The 17,003-nt window shown below is 38.7% G+C and overlaps 2 protein-coding genes and 1 pseudogene across 2 annotated transcripts in view; all 3 read left to right on the forward strand.

Annotated features, from left to right (window-relative positions):
* Positions 1 to 14,645, forward strand: part of LOC124076733 (NACHT, LRR and PYD domains-containing protein 12-like) — a 49,806-nt gene extending 35,161 nt beyond the window's left edge. Inside the window, 6 exon segments of the mRNA XM_046420811.2 lie at positions 1,691 to 1,781; positions 5,948 to 6,127; positions 6,744 to 6,801; positions 7,043 to 7,188; positions 7,487 to 7,657; positions 12,171 to 14,645. Coding sequence (XP_046276767.1) covers positions 1,691 to 1,781; positions 5,948 to 6,127; positions 6,744 to 6,801; positions 7,043 to 7,188; positions 7,487 to 7,657; positions 12,171 to 12,252 — 728 coding nt within the window. The 3' untranslated portion in view covers positions 12,253 to 14,645.
* Positions 2,618 to 4,436, forward strand: LOC124076698 (forkhead box protein R1-like; annotated as a pseudogene).
* Positions 4,480 to 5,856, forward strand: LOC124076687 (NADH dehydrogenase [ubiquinone] 1 beta subcomplex subunit 4-like). The gene has a single exon (XM_046420746.2). It carries the CDS (start codon positions 5,085 to 5,087, stop codon positions 5,481 to 5,483), a length of 399 nt encoding a protein of 132 aa, XP_046276702.1. The 5' UTR covers positions 4,480 to 5,084; the 3' UTR covers positions 5,484 to 5,856.
* Positions 14,646 to 17,003: the final 2,358 nt, after the last annotated feature.

A 17,003-nucleotide genomic window follows, 5' to 3' on the forward strand; every position in this document is an offset into this window, starting at 1 on the left:
CAAATAATTTTCAGTTTCTTAAAGGAGGCCTCAGTATATTTTCTCTTGCTTCCTTGCTTTTGCACAGGCTATTCTTTATGTGGTTGGCCCTCAGCCCCTCTGACACTCTTTCCATTCCTGTTCTTATCTACCTAGTTCCTATTCAGTTTCCATTCCTCTTACACAGGCACTCAAGCATTTCTCCCTCTGATTCTCCAAACCCCCTTCTGAGCTAGGCTGAATTGTGCAACATTTTTATGTCCTGATAATATGTGATAATATGTTTTGTATACCTCTTGCAGTACTTTTCACACTGTATTATAACCTAATATTTTAAAATCTTTTTCCCCATTAACTGGGCATTACGTGAGGGTATAGTTTGTCTTAAATATGTCTTGTTTTGAACATCTCACATAGTAGTAAGCATTCAATACATTATTCATTAAATAAATTGAATGTGCAAAGAATACTTTTAAAAGAACCATGTTTTTTTTTTTTTTCCTTGTGATATCTTTTTCTTCATATACACCGATTTTCTGCCACCTCACAGCTCTTGTGGTAGGGACCTCTCCTCAGTATTTGAAACCAACCAGTGTCTGACAGATTTGGAGTTTGTAAAAAATACCCTGGAAGATTCAGGAATGAAGCTTCTGTGTGAAGGATTGAAATAGCCAAATTGTACATTACAGACATTGAGGTAACTGGTAGCAGGATAATATGTTGTTTGTGTGCATTTTCTATTTGGGGGCAGGATAAGAGCATAAATTAGGTAATGAAGCTACTTTTCTGTTCTTGAAAGGTTTTTTTTAAATATTATTTTTTAGTTGTAGTTGGACACAATGCCTTTATTTTATTTATTCATTTTTATGTGGTGCTGAGGATCAAACCCAGGGCATTGCACATGCAAGGCAAGTGCTCTACCGCTGAGCCACAACCTCAGCCCTCTCTAAAGGTTTTATCACCCATGCCTTATCTCTCCTGCGTCTTGTGGGTCACTTGCTGCTGTTCTTAGCACCAGTCAGTGGCTAACTGAGCTGGAATTTAGTGAAACAAAGCTGGAAGCTTCAGCTTTGAAATTGCTCTGTGAAGGCTTAAAAGATCCAGGTTGCAAATTACAGAAGCTCAAGTAAGTTGCAATTGTTAGTTGCTATTCTGCAGGAATATTTAAAAAATACACAATTCAGGATGTGTGTGGTGTTAAAAATCACATTTCAAAGAGTTATGGAAAACAAGAAAAAGAGTGGCAATCCCTGAACTTGTACTGTGTAACAAGTTTGGAAAAAAATATTTTTTATTCTAAATGGCATATTATCAATGTCAATATTAACTCATTGAGTACTTATTGAGTTCTTTATAATAAGCACTGTGCTAAGTGCTTTGTATAATGATTTCCTTTAATCTGTGTACAGCTCTAAGAGGTTCAGATTATTGTACCCATTTTAGCAGAGGAGGAAATGGAAGCCCAACATCATTAGGCTAAACAACATGGCAAGGGCAGAATTCAAAACCCAGATTTATATGAATTCACAGTCCATTGTATTCACCTTAATTAAATATTTGTCATCAGTTAGGGTTTGACAGAGAAACATATGGATAGGATGTTTGTGTGCATGTATGCATGTACACACACCCACACATGTGACTGTGTAGAGATTAATTTTAAAAGATTGGCTCATGTGATTATGGAGATTGGTATCTCTGAAATCTGCAGGGGAGGCTGGCAGACTGGAAACCCAGGGAAGAGCCCATGTTACAGTTAAGTCCAAAGGCTATTTGTTGACAGATTTTCTTCTGAGGAGAAGGTAAGTATTTTTCCATTATCTTTCAACTGATTAGACATGTTTCTCCCACATACATTTTTCAAAGTCTACTGATTAAGATACTGATCGCATCGTAAAAGTACCTTCACAGAAACATCTAGAACAATGTTTGACCAAATATCTGGGTACCATGGACCAACCAACTTGACACATAAAAGTAACTCACAATATATATGTGGGATTTTAAAAAATTTTGGCAGCACTGGGGATTGAACCCAAGGGTGTCTTACCATAGAGCCAAATACTCAGCCCCCTTTTTAAATTTATTTTTTATTTTTATTTTTTTTAATTTTTTTAGTTGTTGATTGACCTTTATTTATTTGCTTATATGTGGTGCTGAGTATCGAACCCAGTGCCTCACATGTGCTAGGCAAGCACTCTACCGCTGAGCCACAACCCCAGCCCCCCTTTTTAATTTTGAGACAGGGTCTTATTGTTGAGGATCTCAGTGAGTTGCTGAGGATAGCTTCAAACTTGAGATCCTCCTGCCTCAGCCTCCCAAGTAGCTGGGTTTACAGGCATGTGCCACTGTTCCAGCTTATGTGGGATTTTTAAAAAGCAAAAGCTCTTTAGCATTAAAGCTTTATAAAATCCACTTTGAGAACTCATTTTATACAAAGTACCTCTTTTTAAAATTTCAAAACTGGGGAGCTATAAATACATTTCCTTTTGAACCTTATTCAAGACTGAGTTTGGTATATCCTCTACTCTTGCTCTGTGCCTTCTCTCCCTAAAAGTAGACCTCAAACTCCAAGATCTTGACTTCTGGGACAGCTTCCATGGCAAGGTTCCAGGACTGCTGGACTGACATAAGGGGAATGTACCTGGCCCTGATGGAGCAGAATCTTGCCAGATATGAACTTCGAATAGTTGAACCACCAAAAGTACCTTTTGGGAAAAAACCCCAAATGCTGATGAATATGGTCCAGATATTGAGCCCAACCTGTGGATGTGGGTGAAACCCAATGTGGTGTATCCCCATGGCAAGCTAGAAAGGGGAGGATCTGATGAGTGAATTCCCATCCCTGCTGCAGTCTGGCTGGGCACAATTCAGGAGCCACTTGTCAAAGGAAACGAACTTTATTTTTAGAACACACATACCGGACCACACAGCTCTTCAGGAAAACCCTCAGAGCCCAACTGCCACCACCAGCTTCCCACAAGCCTCTCAACCTCCCCCACTCCTCCTGCTCTTAAGGCCGATTGGCTGGGTCGCATGGGCAGAGCCAAAAAGAGTTCCCCAATGAGCAGCTCTGTGGTCTGAAAGGGTGGGGAAACAGCCCAATGAGCATCAATGCAGAGGAGCCAATCATTTGGCAGCTAGAAGTTTGCTGGGGCCGCTGTGAGCCAATCATCAGCTGGCAGCTGCAAGTTTGCTGGCAGCTGGAAGTTTGCTGGGGCCCCTTCGGCTGTGGCTCTCAACATCTCCCCCTCTCTGTTTAAACAACAAGCATGTGGCTTAGGGACCATGCCTGCCTTAGGTTGTCCAATACTACATATGGTTCTTACCCATCATCGGATGAGCTGACCTCAAGGTGTCAGCCTCCTGTCTTAGGTTGGTACCATTGCAATTGGATCTTACCTGTCATTGACTACCGGTCCAGCATACAGCCACACCTGTGGAGAGGTCTTTGTACCAGCGGGGGGGGGGGGGTGAGGTTCTTTGCCTCACCTCTGTTGGCCCCCAAATTTTAGCTGAACGACCATCACAAGCAGAAGGGAGGAAGATACACCAAGTCAATTGACGGCTCCTTTTGGAAAAATTGTACCACCGATGACACCATCAGCAAAAATACCCCAACACTACCACAAGTCTCTGCACCAACAGATAGTTCACAATGCATACAAGTGAGTTCACAATGCGTACAAGTGATACATAGTCCAGGCAAGTTCTGCAAGCAGTTCAGTGATAGCTATTGCAGAAGCTGTAGATTGGTTTTATCTTTGTCTTCACTGGCACTGGGATGAAGATAGGAATCCTGGCAATAATGGCTAAAGAAAAAATTATGTAACATTCCAGAAGGCACTAAAAGAAAACAATTTTCTTAACCAATTACATTATCTTGAAGAGACTTATGAAATATAATGAAAAGGAAAGGTGAAAGTAAACAAACAGATCTGTTAATCTCCTTTTTTGTTCACATATTAAAACAATCCTCAACACATCCCCTCAGCCACTCCTGAAGGAGGAAGATTCCAGCTGCTTAGAGGTCACAAGGGCAAAATCATTGCTGCATTCCTCCAGCGAGCAGTCTATCCCTTGGAAGCACTTCATCTCTTCCCCCAGCAACTGGGAGCTCCCTGAAGAGGAGGAGGCTAAGGACCAGGATGACAGCTCCTCTGTGGCTCTCTGTCTCCTCACTCAAGGGCCCCCCTCCAAAGGTGGAGGCTTCCCAAAGCCATCAGCCCAGAGGGGAGGGCTCTGGTCCCAGCCCCCTCTCAATTACTTTCACCTAATTGCCCTGGCACTAAGAAACAGTTCCTGCTGTGGGTGGCCTCAATATGTAGTAGATCTACAGTTTCATTTGACAACACTTCCCCTTTTTCTGGACAGCACAGAACCAAAAGGCTGGAAGAATACTGTTCATCACAATCTCTGTTTCTGTGACAGCTTTGAGAAAGTGTCCATGTGATGCCCTTCCTCTTTAACCTTTAACTCTAAGAAGCAAAGTCTGCCATGCCCTACTAAAGTTTCTTTAAACAGCCAAAAAAAAAAAAAAAGACTTAGTTTGGAACATAGTGAGTCAAGAAAAAAATTGAGGATTAAAAGATTGTAGTGTATATCTAGAAATTCTTGAAAGTGGTAGAAGAAAAGTTGATGGAAAATGGTTCAGGAATTTGACTACTTAATATGGAGAAACAAAGATTAAGGCAACAGGGAAGTCAATAAAAAACACTCTTCATTCCCAAAAATAAATATTATATGGATGATTCTGATAAATTAGGTTTCTCTAAGGATGGGGAACTAATAATAGTGGATATTTAGATAAGAGGAAAAGAGGGCTGGGGTTGTGGCTCAGTGGTAGAGCCTAGCACTTGTGAAGCCCTGAGTTCAATCCTCAGCACCACATAAAAATAAATAAATAAATGTCTATCAACAACTAAAAAAAACATTAAAAAAAGAGGAAACAAAGTGCATTGGCTATAAAGTTTATTAAGGACAATTATAGAATTTTCCCTCTGGGATTTGAAAGAAATGAGATAGAGTGTTAAATTAATACAGGAATTTAAAGTTAGATTAGATTATCAAGATTTCGGCAGTCGCAGTTGTGCCAGGGCACCAAGATGTCGTTTCCAAAGTATAAGCCCTTGCGTTTGGCCACTCTACTCCCTACCCTTGACCCCGCTGAGTACACCAAATACAACATATCTCCGGAAACCCTGAAGGCGCAAGCTGAGAGGTTGGCCATAAGAGCCGGGCTTAAATGGGAGTATCTGCTTCAGTATAATGACCTCAACCGTGGAGGGCTCATTGAAGATCCTGCCTTAATTCGCTGTACCTACGCAAGATCAGAAAATATCTATCCAAATTTTAGACCCACTCCCAAGAACTCACTCTTAGAAGCTCTGTTTGGAATTGAACCCCTGTTCTTCTGGTATTATGTTTTCAAAACTTATAGGGATAGGAAGGAAAAACTTATCCAGGAAGGAAAATTGGACCGGAAATTTAATATTTCCTATTAAGTCTGGCAATGATTACTAATATATTCTTGCTTAATAAATCTTCTAAAAATCATTTAAAAAAAGATTTCCTCCCAACCCTTTTCTAAGATAAGTCAACATTTATTGAGTTCCCACTGTGAAACACCTTGTTTTGGAAACATTTCATAATTTTGTGACATGCTTAAGATTTGGGGTCTTGGGCTGGGGATGTGGCTCAGGCGGTAGTGCGCTCGCCTGGCATGCGCGCGTCGTTGGGTTTGATCCTCAGCACCATATATAAATAAAGATGTTGTGTCCGCCAAAAACTAAAAAATAAATATTAAAAAATTCTCTCTCTCTCTCTCTCTCTCTCTCTCTCTAAAAAAAAAAAGATTTTGGGTCTTATAACTGTGAAACTTTTTTTTTCTGTTCATGTGGTATTATAGGTAGAAAATGAGTAGTATTCTAAAATGGCCAATTCTGTCTCTCTTCATCTTTCTTTTCAGGTTGTGTGCTAGCCTTCTCCCAAAAAGCTCAGAGGCTGTTTGCAAGTATCTTGCCTCTGTTCTCATTTGCAACCCATATCTCACTGAATTGGACCTGAGTGAAAATCCCCTGGGGGACAAAGGAGTGAAGTATCTTTGTGAGGGTCTTAGACATTCTAACTATAAATTGGAGAAACTAGAGTAAGTTTCTTACAACTCTCTTGCATCATCTAATGATCACTTGTTGAGTGCCAGCTATGTGCTTGGTGCTTCCCAGAAGTTATCTCACTTTATTCACTACTTAGAATAAACATAAAGGGCAGACTTTCTTATCTGCATTGTACAGATGAAGACACTGAAGATTAGAGGAAAAGTGACTTGTTCAAAGTCATACTGCTAATAAGTGATAGTCAGGATGTGATTCCAACATATGTCTTCAAATCTGATATTCTTTGTAGTATACCACAGCTTTGTGTTTATAGGAATGACATCAATTATTAACTACATAAAATATACCTACTATGTATCCAAAGATTGTGGGGATAGATGTCAGTGGTGTTATCAGAAGTTCTTCATGTGACAGGGCTACCCTTAAGAACATAACAGATACGTAAACATATTGTGGAATCGTTTAATGTCAGATGAGCTCAGGAAGAGGATGAGGTCACTGTTGGCTGGAGACATCAGGAAGCGCTTCTATGAAGGTGGTGGGACACGAGCTGGAATTCAAAGGAGGAAGCAGGGAGGCTGCTAGGACATGCCCAGGAATCCCAAATGATGACAGTGGCTGATTTTTCTTTTCTTTTTCTCTGATTAGCTTAAGCAAATGTTACCTCTCAGATGTGAGCTGTGTGGAGCTCTCTTCTTTCTTGCAAGTGAGTCACACTTTAAAAGAAATGTTTGTGTTTGCCAATGTCCTGGGAGACAGGAGTACAGCATCTCTGTGAAGGTCTGCTGCATGCAAAGGGAGTAATTGAGAATCTTGTGTATTGTCTGCTTATCCTTGTCCTCATGAGCTTTTGCATTTGAGGGTCAGCAGGAATCCCAGCTGCTATAGTTAACAGCCATCGTGGTGTCTTCATCTTTCCAGGCTTTCTGAATGTTCCCTCTCTGTAGCTTCCTGTAAGCCGCCTTGCCCAAGTCCAGAGCTCCACCCGGAGCCTGACAAGACTGCTTTTGATTAATGACAGAATTGAAGATTTGGGACTGAAATTGCTGTGTGAAGGATTAAAACAGCCCGGCTGTCAGTTAAAGGATCTGGCGTAAGTATTCTGGACTATAGCCATAGGCAGTTTCTTGATAGTTGAGCAATTCCCCAAATTAAATATTTCTTGGCCTGGTGATTGAATCTCCAAGGAAGCAATAAATGAAGAGCCAAATAATTTAGAGGGAATAAATTATCCTTTCTCCACAATCACTGCTTTGCTCTGACCTAAGGGATTTTTTTCTAACGTGGCACTCTAATTATCTAATGTGATTTTCTGACGGGAAAACACAACTCCTATAGTGACCTGGTATAGATGAAATGTCATCAGCTTTCTCTTCCTTAATTATTGGCAGGTTATGGACCTGTCATCTGACTGGAACGTGTTGCCAGGATTTTTGCAATGCACTCTATACAAATGAACACCTGAGAGACCTTGACCTCAGTGACAATGCCTTAGGGGATGAGGGCATGAAGGTGCTGTGTGAAGGGCTGAAACACCCCTGCTGCAAGCTACAGTCCTTGGGGTAAGTGTATGGAGATTCATGTCTAGTGAATTTTGTTTTGTCTTTTTTTTTTTTTTTTTGTATCAGGGATTGAACCCAAGGGTGCTTGACCACCGAGCCACATTCCCAACATCCCCAGCCCTTTGTTATATTTTATTAGAGACAGGGTCTTGCTGAGTTGCTTAGGGCCTTGCTCAGTTGCTGAGGCTGGCTTTGAACTTGTGATCCTCCTGCCTTGGCCTCCAGAGTTGCTGGGATTGCAGGTGTGCATAGCTGTGCCTGGCTCTGGTGAGCTTTTGTTTCAGGCTGTTTATGAAAGGGAAGGCTAGTATGGAACTTGGGATTTCACAGATTTCTTTCTTAAATCTTCAAACCCTTCAGGTTAGCAGAATGTCACCTCACAGGTGTGTGCTATGGAGCCCTTGCCTCAAAGTCCTCAATAGAAATGAGAATTTAGCATTGCTAGACTTAAGTGGAAATGACCTCAAGGATTTTGGAGTGCAAATGCTCTGTGATGTACTGATTCATCCAATATGTAAACTTCAGACATTCTAGTAAGTCACTATGGTTGGGGAAATGGGCAGAGGGCCCTTTTCAGGACAGGCACATTGGGTTTGGTCATCATTCACTTCAGTGAAGAAAGAGAAGTAAAACTGAAGGCAGACAAAGCTTAGGCAAAATAATAAAGTAAGTGTAAGGGGAGAATCTGAGAACAGGCAGCCTTGTATCTTGCTACTAAAGGAAGAAGCATGGTAGGGGAAAGAGAGCATAGGATCTAGATTTTGCTAGGTCTGGCTCAAATCCTGGATCTTAACATCTACTGGCTACATGACCAGCATGCTAACTTAATCTCTCTGAACTTCAGTATCCTTGTCTGAAAATGGGGATGAAGCTGGTATTGACTACCCAAGGTTAACATGGGCATTGAATTTAGATGTACAACCTTTAGCACATAGGAGGTACTCCATAAATTTTAGGCCCTTTCCATTTCTACTTTTAATACATTATGAATGCTTAATATGTATATTTTAAGTGTCTCCAAAACTCAAGGGGATGAAGCTGTAGTTGTATAATTACAGAAGATGGAGGTCTTGACCCTCCCTGATCAGTGTCCGTCTGTCAACTCAGCAAGCTGGCATAACACACAAAGTAATTCTTAATTACAATACAACTGTGCTCTGTTGGTAATTAACTAGTGGCCAAATGGCCATTTGTTTCTGGCATTCAGAACTGGAACACATAATGGAAAATAAAGCCTGAACAAAAATTCCACATTCCAAAATCAATTTGATAGGTTGAATTGTAAATGAAAACAGCATAAAGGATGGATTACAAGTATGTCTAAAACAAAACTGGTTCTTTACCAGAGAATGAAGTCTGTTGGTTCCAAAGGCTCGAGAGTGTGGTGATTATTGCCCAAGCAGAGGTAATTATGCACAATATTACAAACCTCAGGGATTAGGGAACTTCATAGTGTCTCTTTCAAAAAGATGTAGATGGAAACTTTATTTTCAAGAAAGTTAAATAAACTCAGCTAAGGTTTATTTAAATGAAAGTAGTTTTAACGTGGCAGCACCCAACAGTGTGTATGGTGTGGTAAAGTTTCTAAATAATAGCAAGAAGAAATTATTTTGGGGGGCATGGTGTGCAGTTACTTGTTTTTGTTGTTGTTATTAGTTATAAATTGTTACACTATTTCCCATTTCTCTTATGTTTTAACCTATGTATTTTAACCTATAAGCTTTAATTATGTTTTCAGGCCAACTTTCAAACCCTCATAACTTGTCAATCCACAAGTTGAGAGCAGTGTGCAATTGTAAATTTGAATAGAAAATAAAGGACACACAAACAGAGTGGAAATAATATGTTGATTTCAAATAAATTTTGAGTGTTAGAATGTATACAAAACAAAATTGAAATCATTGGAAACAGGTACTAACCCAAGTTAGAGGAACATGTGGATCATTTAATATAGTGAGCCGGAAATGAGTCAATCAAAGAGAGCCTCCTAAGAATTGTCTTCTGTAGAAATTATAAAGGCTATAAGATGGTTATTTTCTATGAGCTGCTTCAGTGAAGGGTCTGAATCTTGTTCCTCATTATAGTTCCCCTGTAAATTTCCTGGCACACTGCTTGGAACTACATATAAGAAGCCAGTTAGTAATTTAGATCATCCAGGGCCAAAGCAAGAAGACAGTTATTATTATGTTCAATAAAGACTAAGTGTCTAGATGTTCAGAAGATCAAGAAAAATAAAAAGTGTGTCCTTAAAATGACAAAGCTCATCTTCAGTCATTCCACAAGCACTTATTCCATACCTCTTATGTGTCAGATTGATGTTCCAGGTGATGTAATGAAACAAGAATGAATAAGATATGAGACTTTGTTAATACTTTTCAGGGGCCAATGAGCCCAGTAGTAGAGAGATACCTAAACTCATTAAAGCAATGAGATAATCAACCAAGAGGTATTAAGGAAGCCATTGCAGGATACACTAACCCAGCTCAAAAGGGTCAGGGAAAGCTTCTTGGAAGAAAGGCCACAAGAGCTGAATGTTTATGACTATAGCTAGGGGAGGTGGGGGTAATGATGGAGGAGGGTAGTCCAGGCTTAGGAGATAGCATAAGGAAAGGTACCCAGACAACAAACAACATGGTTTATGGTTCATGATGAGAACAGGGGTGTGAAATTTCTGAGAACTTTGGCATTGCTGGAGCACAAATTGCTAAGCAGTATGTCAGTAAATGGGCCTGGGGAGGAGTCAGGACCCTCATATATCATATGTGACGAAGTTAGACCTGTTAGTAGAATTTGAGCATATATTCAGTCATCTCTTTATCCTACATGCTCCTGTAGTAATAGTACATTTTGGAACCACTCCTTATCCCATATTTCCAAAGCTAGATGGGAAATCAGTCTATGGTTGCTGCTGCTTCTCACTGATCCTTGGTGTTCATCTTGAGAAAGATCCTACCCATTCAAACAGAAGTAACTGAACAGTGATGCACTGGTTGTTCCAGGATCCCTGCTAGCCCTGCAGTGACATTACACTTCCACTCCACAGTTACAGATATTTTAATCTATATACAAATGTGCACTCATTGTTTCATAAAGTACCATTTGTGTCAGGGTAGCTGAGTGTGGAGGAGCTCCATTTATCACCACAGGTATATACATGCTGAAGGCTTCTCTTGCCCACCAAGGCCTTTGAGTGGAGCAATGTTCACCATTTAAGCCTTCCTCTTTCTTCAATTTTATTTTAGTCATCTTGGCCTCTTTCCCAGCCAGTGGACCTTGGATGAGATTCCCTAGCTCATCCTTGATACTTGTTCCTAATTTTAAATGTAGAAATAAAGGGTTGTGAGTTCTCTTTACTTCCAGAAGACATCTAGGCTTCCTGATAAAATTGCCCCTGCAAACCCAGTGATAAATGCTACCTATAACAACAGAAGGCAGCTTTTGCTAGGTCACTCAAAATATTCTAAAGGTGTTGTTATACTTGTATGGTATTAAATATACACCTACCATACAATTATATAAATGAAGCCATTCATTTTGCTTTTCTAGATAAAGATTAGTTTTTATCCACTAAAAACTATACTTCATTCATAATTGAAAGAGTTGTCTTTTGTAGTCAGTAGGTTTTAATCATGGATACATATATTGGGTTTGAAGTGCCTAAGAAACACTCAGGAAGTTTTCTAGTAGGTAGGCAGCTGGATACAGGAGTATGACCTGGGAAGCAATCATCTATGTAGAAATGATATCTGAAGTTATGGCAGTGGTTAGGATCTGTTAGGAAGAGTTAGGAGAGAAGAACATGAAAAATCTCTCTGGAGGAATAGGTCCTGAGCAATATCAGCTTTTAAGAGGTAGCTATGGAAAGGAAAAACCATGGAGAGAACCAAGAGAGAATGGTGTTCTTGAAGCCAAGGGGAAAATGAGTTTCAAGGAAGAAATGCTCAACAACATCAAATGCAGCAGAGAGGTCCATTAGAATGAGTACTGAAAAATGTGCATTGAATTGAGCAATTAGGAATTTATAAGTGACCTTATGAAATGATGTTTTAGTGGTGTGGTAGGGTCAGAAACCATATGAAATAACTCGAGAGAAGTAAGGAAATGGAGAGAGCAGAGAGTACTTTTTCAAGAAGTTTGTGAAAAGTACAGATGTAAGGTCACAGCTGGACGGAGGTGTGGGGCTGCAAAAAGTAGGGAGTTCTCTTTTTGCCTTGAGATAGGTACGTTTGTAGGCTGAAATAAAGGAGCCCATAGAAAGGGAGACATTGCAGCTACAGGAGCAGGAACTAATGGACTAATGGACAGGGGGTTGGACAAGGCAGGGACAGGAGTGAGAATCCAAGAGGAAAGGAGTTAAGGCTGGGGGAGGAGGTAGATAAATGAGCGGATGCAGTAACTGATTGGTGCCATGGAGCAAGTATGAATGGGAATGTTATCCTTTAGAATAGGAGAGTTGCTTCAAGAATTTGCTGGCCTGACTTTACTCAAGATTTTTTCTTTTTGTTTCTCACAGCATTGACACAGATCATTTACATGAAGATACATTTAGAAAGATGGAAGCTTTAAAAATGAACAAGCCTGGAATTACCTGGTAATTTCCCAGGAGAGCCTCTGAACTGACTTCATAGAGACTCTCTCCATTTGGTACCACCTTTAACAGATGTGCAGTATTGTTTTTCCAAATCTGTTAACCTTTGCTGAGGAATCTCCTATGAAACAAGTGTCAGTGATTGCCATTTCTTACATAAAACCGTCTACTAAATAGGATGTAAAAGACAGAAGCACCTTAGTTTAAATGTCTTCAGCAATAATACCTTATATTTATATATTGTATTACCATGTTAACTGTACTGTCACAAGAACCCTCTAAGGTGGGAAGGTTAGGTTTAGAAAAGTTGTGACTAACTCCAGGTTACACAGATCATTAGTGAGAGAGCTGAGGCTGGAATTCAGCCAGGTCTTCCAAGTCTCAGACCATGCAAAGAAACAGTAGGAAAAACATACATGAATGAGTCTACTTAAACAAGATCCTTGAATCGATTAAAAGACAAAGGAGTATACAAACATACATTATATCTTATGGTGCTGATTTTAAGTAAACTTATATTTCATGAAAGAGAGAAATGAGCTAGATTAATTGGGAAAGTCTCATGGAGGAGGTAAGACTTGATGTTGGTCTTGAAGAGTGAGAAGGATTGAGATAGACAAAAGTATAATAGACCTTGGTTTTAAGACTGCAGGGTGACACATGCCTGTAATCTCAGCAGCTCAGGAGGCTGAGGCAGAAAGATTGCCAGCCTCAGCAACTTAGTGAGTTTAAGGCCAACCTCAGCAACTTAGTAAGACCCTGTCTCAAAAAATAGAAAAGACTGGGGATGTGGTTCAGTGGTTTGGCATCCTTGAGTTTAATCCCTGGTACCAAAAAAAAATTAGAATTTAAAAAAAAAACTGCAAGGTTACATGGCTATTTTTGTAAGTATCTCAGTAAAAGAGAGAAGAGAGAAATATTTGCTTTAGAATTTCGTGAGCTACCATAGTATCCATACTACTACTAGGCTCCTGAGAGTGCTCTCCAGTTCCCAGTCTTAATTCTTTTACTGGACCTTTTAAAAAATATATATTTATTTTTTACTTGTAGTTGGACACAGTACCTTTATTTTATTTGTTTTTATGTGGTGCTGAGGATCAAACCCAGGGCCTTGAATTGCTAGGCGAGTGCTATACTGCTGAGCCACAACCCCAGCCCCAGCCCCAGCCCCTTTTTTCTGAACTTTTAGTATCTCATAAATGTGTTTGTATTTGTTCATGGGTTACCAAGACTAACACACTCCTCATTCCTGACATCTCACTTAGCCCAACAGTGATCATTCATAGCACCCTATTCCTATCTCTGCCTTGTTTCCACAAAATGTCAGATGAGACAAATGCAGAAATAGAGTGCCAGGCAAGGAAAATAGCAAAAACTCATTGAAATAGATATGAATGGAGAATGGGATCAACAGAAATAGGCTGGCCTTATTAAAGTGTAGAGTTGTCCCTGGAAGCTATTCAACTACCTGTGTGACCCTGAACAATTCACTTAGATTCCTAGAACCTCCATTTTCTTATCTATAAAATGGGATAAATTGATTTTAGCCTTGAAGGGCTGCTTCCCAATGTTTTCTTCTCCACAGTAGGCATCAATTAGTTGTACTTGTTTGTATGAGTATGTGTCTATAGTATCATTCAGCTGTGTAGTCTTTAACTCCTAGATTTTCTTTCTGTAGTAATCTGAGTTAACTTTCCATTTGAATTAAATATGTGCTAGAGGCAGTGAATCTAGTGGTAGAAGAAACAAAGTGAGACAATACTTCAGGTGAGAGATTGTGGAAAACCCAGCTGTTCCATGACCTCATCCATAATTGTATATTTTTTACCACCTCCTGGGAGATGGTAACTCTCAGTAAGGAGACCAGGCTCCCATAAGAATAATAATCAAAATAGTTTGTTCCCAGATTAATCAAGTTCCCTTTACTCATTTAACATATATTTATTGAATATTTATTATATGCCAGGATTTGTGTTAATGTTGGGTTTACAGAGATGGTTATGCCTTTCCTGAGCACTTCCCCCCTTTTGTATTCTCTGATTACCCTAGTTCCTCTGTCAGTCTGGTAAAAATATGATAAAACTCAGTCACATTAAGAACTTAAAGATATAAAGTTAAAAGAAAAATTGCAAAACTGTGTGTGTGTGTGTGTGTAAAAATCATGTATATGTATTTGTATGTGTCTGTACAGAAAAATGTATGGAATAATATATATGATTAATCACAAATACTGATAAGCTCTGGCAAGAAGAATTTGGCAAGCAGGGCAATAAATAGAATAGGAAAGAAACTTTTTATCTATACCCTCCTGTTCTACTTGATGTTTTTACCATGTACATGTATTACTTTTATAATTAATAGATTTGCTGTTAAAAATAAAAATCATACTGGTGAGTTATTTTTCTTCTTTTAAAACACTTTGTGATACTGGTGCAAAGATAGATATACACAATGAAACAGAATAGAGTCTAGAAATATATCTACCCTCATTGGACAATTGATGCAATGCAAAGAGATAATATTTTCAACAAATCGTGCTATAACAATTGGATAGGCATTTGCAAATGAATGGCTTTACATCCTTAATTCATACACATATTGGCTCAAAATATAGCCATCACGTGCTACCTGTCCCCTGCTTACCCTCCCTTCACTTTTTAAATATTTCAAACTTTCTCTTGCCCTTCTACCTCATTTTCTGTTTACTTAAGGAGCTGTAATTTTACTACCAGTTAGAACAAGGCCAGAAGCATCACAATCCCTGATCTCAAATTATACTACAGAGCTATAATAACAAAAACAGCATGCTATTGGCATCAAAACAGAGATGAAAATGAATGAAATAGAAGACACAGAGACAAAGTCACATAGTTATAGTCATCTGATACTTGGAAAAGCTGCCAAAAATATGTCAGAGAAAAGGCAGCCTTTTTATCAAATGGTGCTGGGTAAACTGGATATCAATATGCAGACAATGAAACCAGATGCTTATCTCTTGCCCTGCACAAAAGTCAAATCAAAGTGGATTAGAGATGCCAGAATTAGACCAGAAACTTTTTAACTGCTAGAAGAAAACACAATGTCAATACTCTATCATATTGCCAGAGGTACTGACTTCCTTAACAAGAAACCTATACCTCGAGGAATAAAACCAAGAATCAATAAGTGACATGGCATCAAATTAAAAAGCTTCTGCACAGAAAAGGAAGCAAGAGCATGAAGAGAGAACCTGAAAAATGGGAGAATAGCTTTGTCACTTACTCCTATGACAGGGAATTAATGCCCAGACTATATAAAGAATTGAAAAATCTTAACACACACACACACACACACACACACACAAAGCCACCAATCGATAAATGGGTAAAATAACTGAATAGGTATTTCTCAAAAGTAGAAATACAAATGGCTAGCAAATATATGAAAAAGTATTACACATTCGTAGCAATCAGTGAAATGCAAATAAAAACTACACTAAGATTTTATCTCACTCCTGTTAGAATGGCAATCCTTAATAATACAAATAATAATAAATGCTGGAGAGGATGTGGGGGAAATGTTACTCTCACACATTGTTGGTGAATCTGCAAATTAGTGCAACTACTTTGTAAAGCAGTGGGGAGATTCCTCAAAAAACTAGAAATGAAACTACCAAATGACCCTGCTATCCCACTTCTTGGTATTTATCAAAAAACAAAACCTCTAAAATTAGCTCACTTCAATGTTTATCGTAGCACAATTCACAATATCCAAGTTATGGAATCAACCCAGATGCCTGTCAACAGATGAATGGAAACAGAAAATGTGGTGTAGATACACAATGAAGTTTTATTCAGCCATAAAGAAGAATGAAATTATGGAATTTTTTGGTAAATGGATAGAACTGGAGAGCATCATGCTAAGTGAAATAAGGCAGATTCATAAGCTCAAGGGTTGAATATTTTCTCTCATATGCAGAAGACAGAGCAAAATAAGAGGAAAATGGAGAAGGGTGGATTCCTTAAAATGCAAGGGAGATCAGTAGAGTAGAAGAAGAGGTATGAGGGGGAGAGATGTGAAAAGGGAAGAACTGAAAAAAGAAATTGACCAAATTATGCTATGTACATATATGAATATCCCACAGTGAATTCCACCTTTGTATATATCTATAAAGGACCAATAACAACAATAAATGAATACAAGGAAGAGCAGTAGAGAAAGGATAACATTAGGAGGGAGGAGGGGAGAGAAAGAGAAAGCACTGAGGACTGAAAGGGAGCAAATTATGTTCCATGCATCTAGGATTATGTCAAAATGAACCCCATTATTATGTGTAACTATAATGCACTAGTAAAAACATTTAAAAATAAGCATATGAAAATACACAGCATCATTATTAAATATTCATAAATTACTCTCATTAGAAAATAAAAATATTTGTATGAGAGGTTGTGACACATTAATGAGATTAAAATGTGAATATTATGCCAATACTTGATATAATAAGCATCTACATCTGTAAAAGTTTTTTATAGATACTTAACTACTGAAATATAATAATATTAACATTTTTAAATAGCTAATATTTCCTAATGTTCAGTTTAGCCCAAGCATGACTATCCATACATTAATTTGTATATAATAATTTGTTTATATAATACAATAATTTGGATGAAATAATTTGTTTCTTTCATATTTAAAACATTACTATCCCAATTTATAGGTAAGAAAAGAGTATGAACAGTTTGTGAAACTATGGTTCATTCTTTTTTTTTAGTT

The sequence above is a fragment of the Marmota monax genome, unplaced genomic scaffold (assembly GCF_021218885.2).
Source record: "Marmota monax isolate L192 unplaced genomic scaffold, Marmota_monax_Labrador192_F-V1.1 WCK01_AAM20220418_F8-fsc00050, whole genome shotgun sequence".
Taxonomy (NCBI): Eukaryota; Metazoa; Chordata; class Mammalia; order Rodentia; family Sciuridae; genus Marmota; species Marmota monax.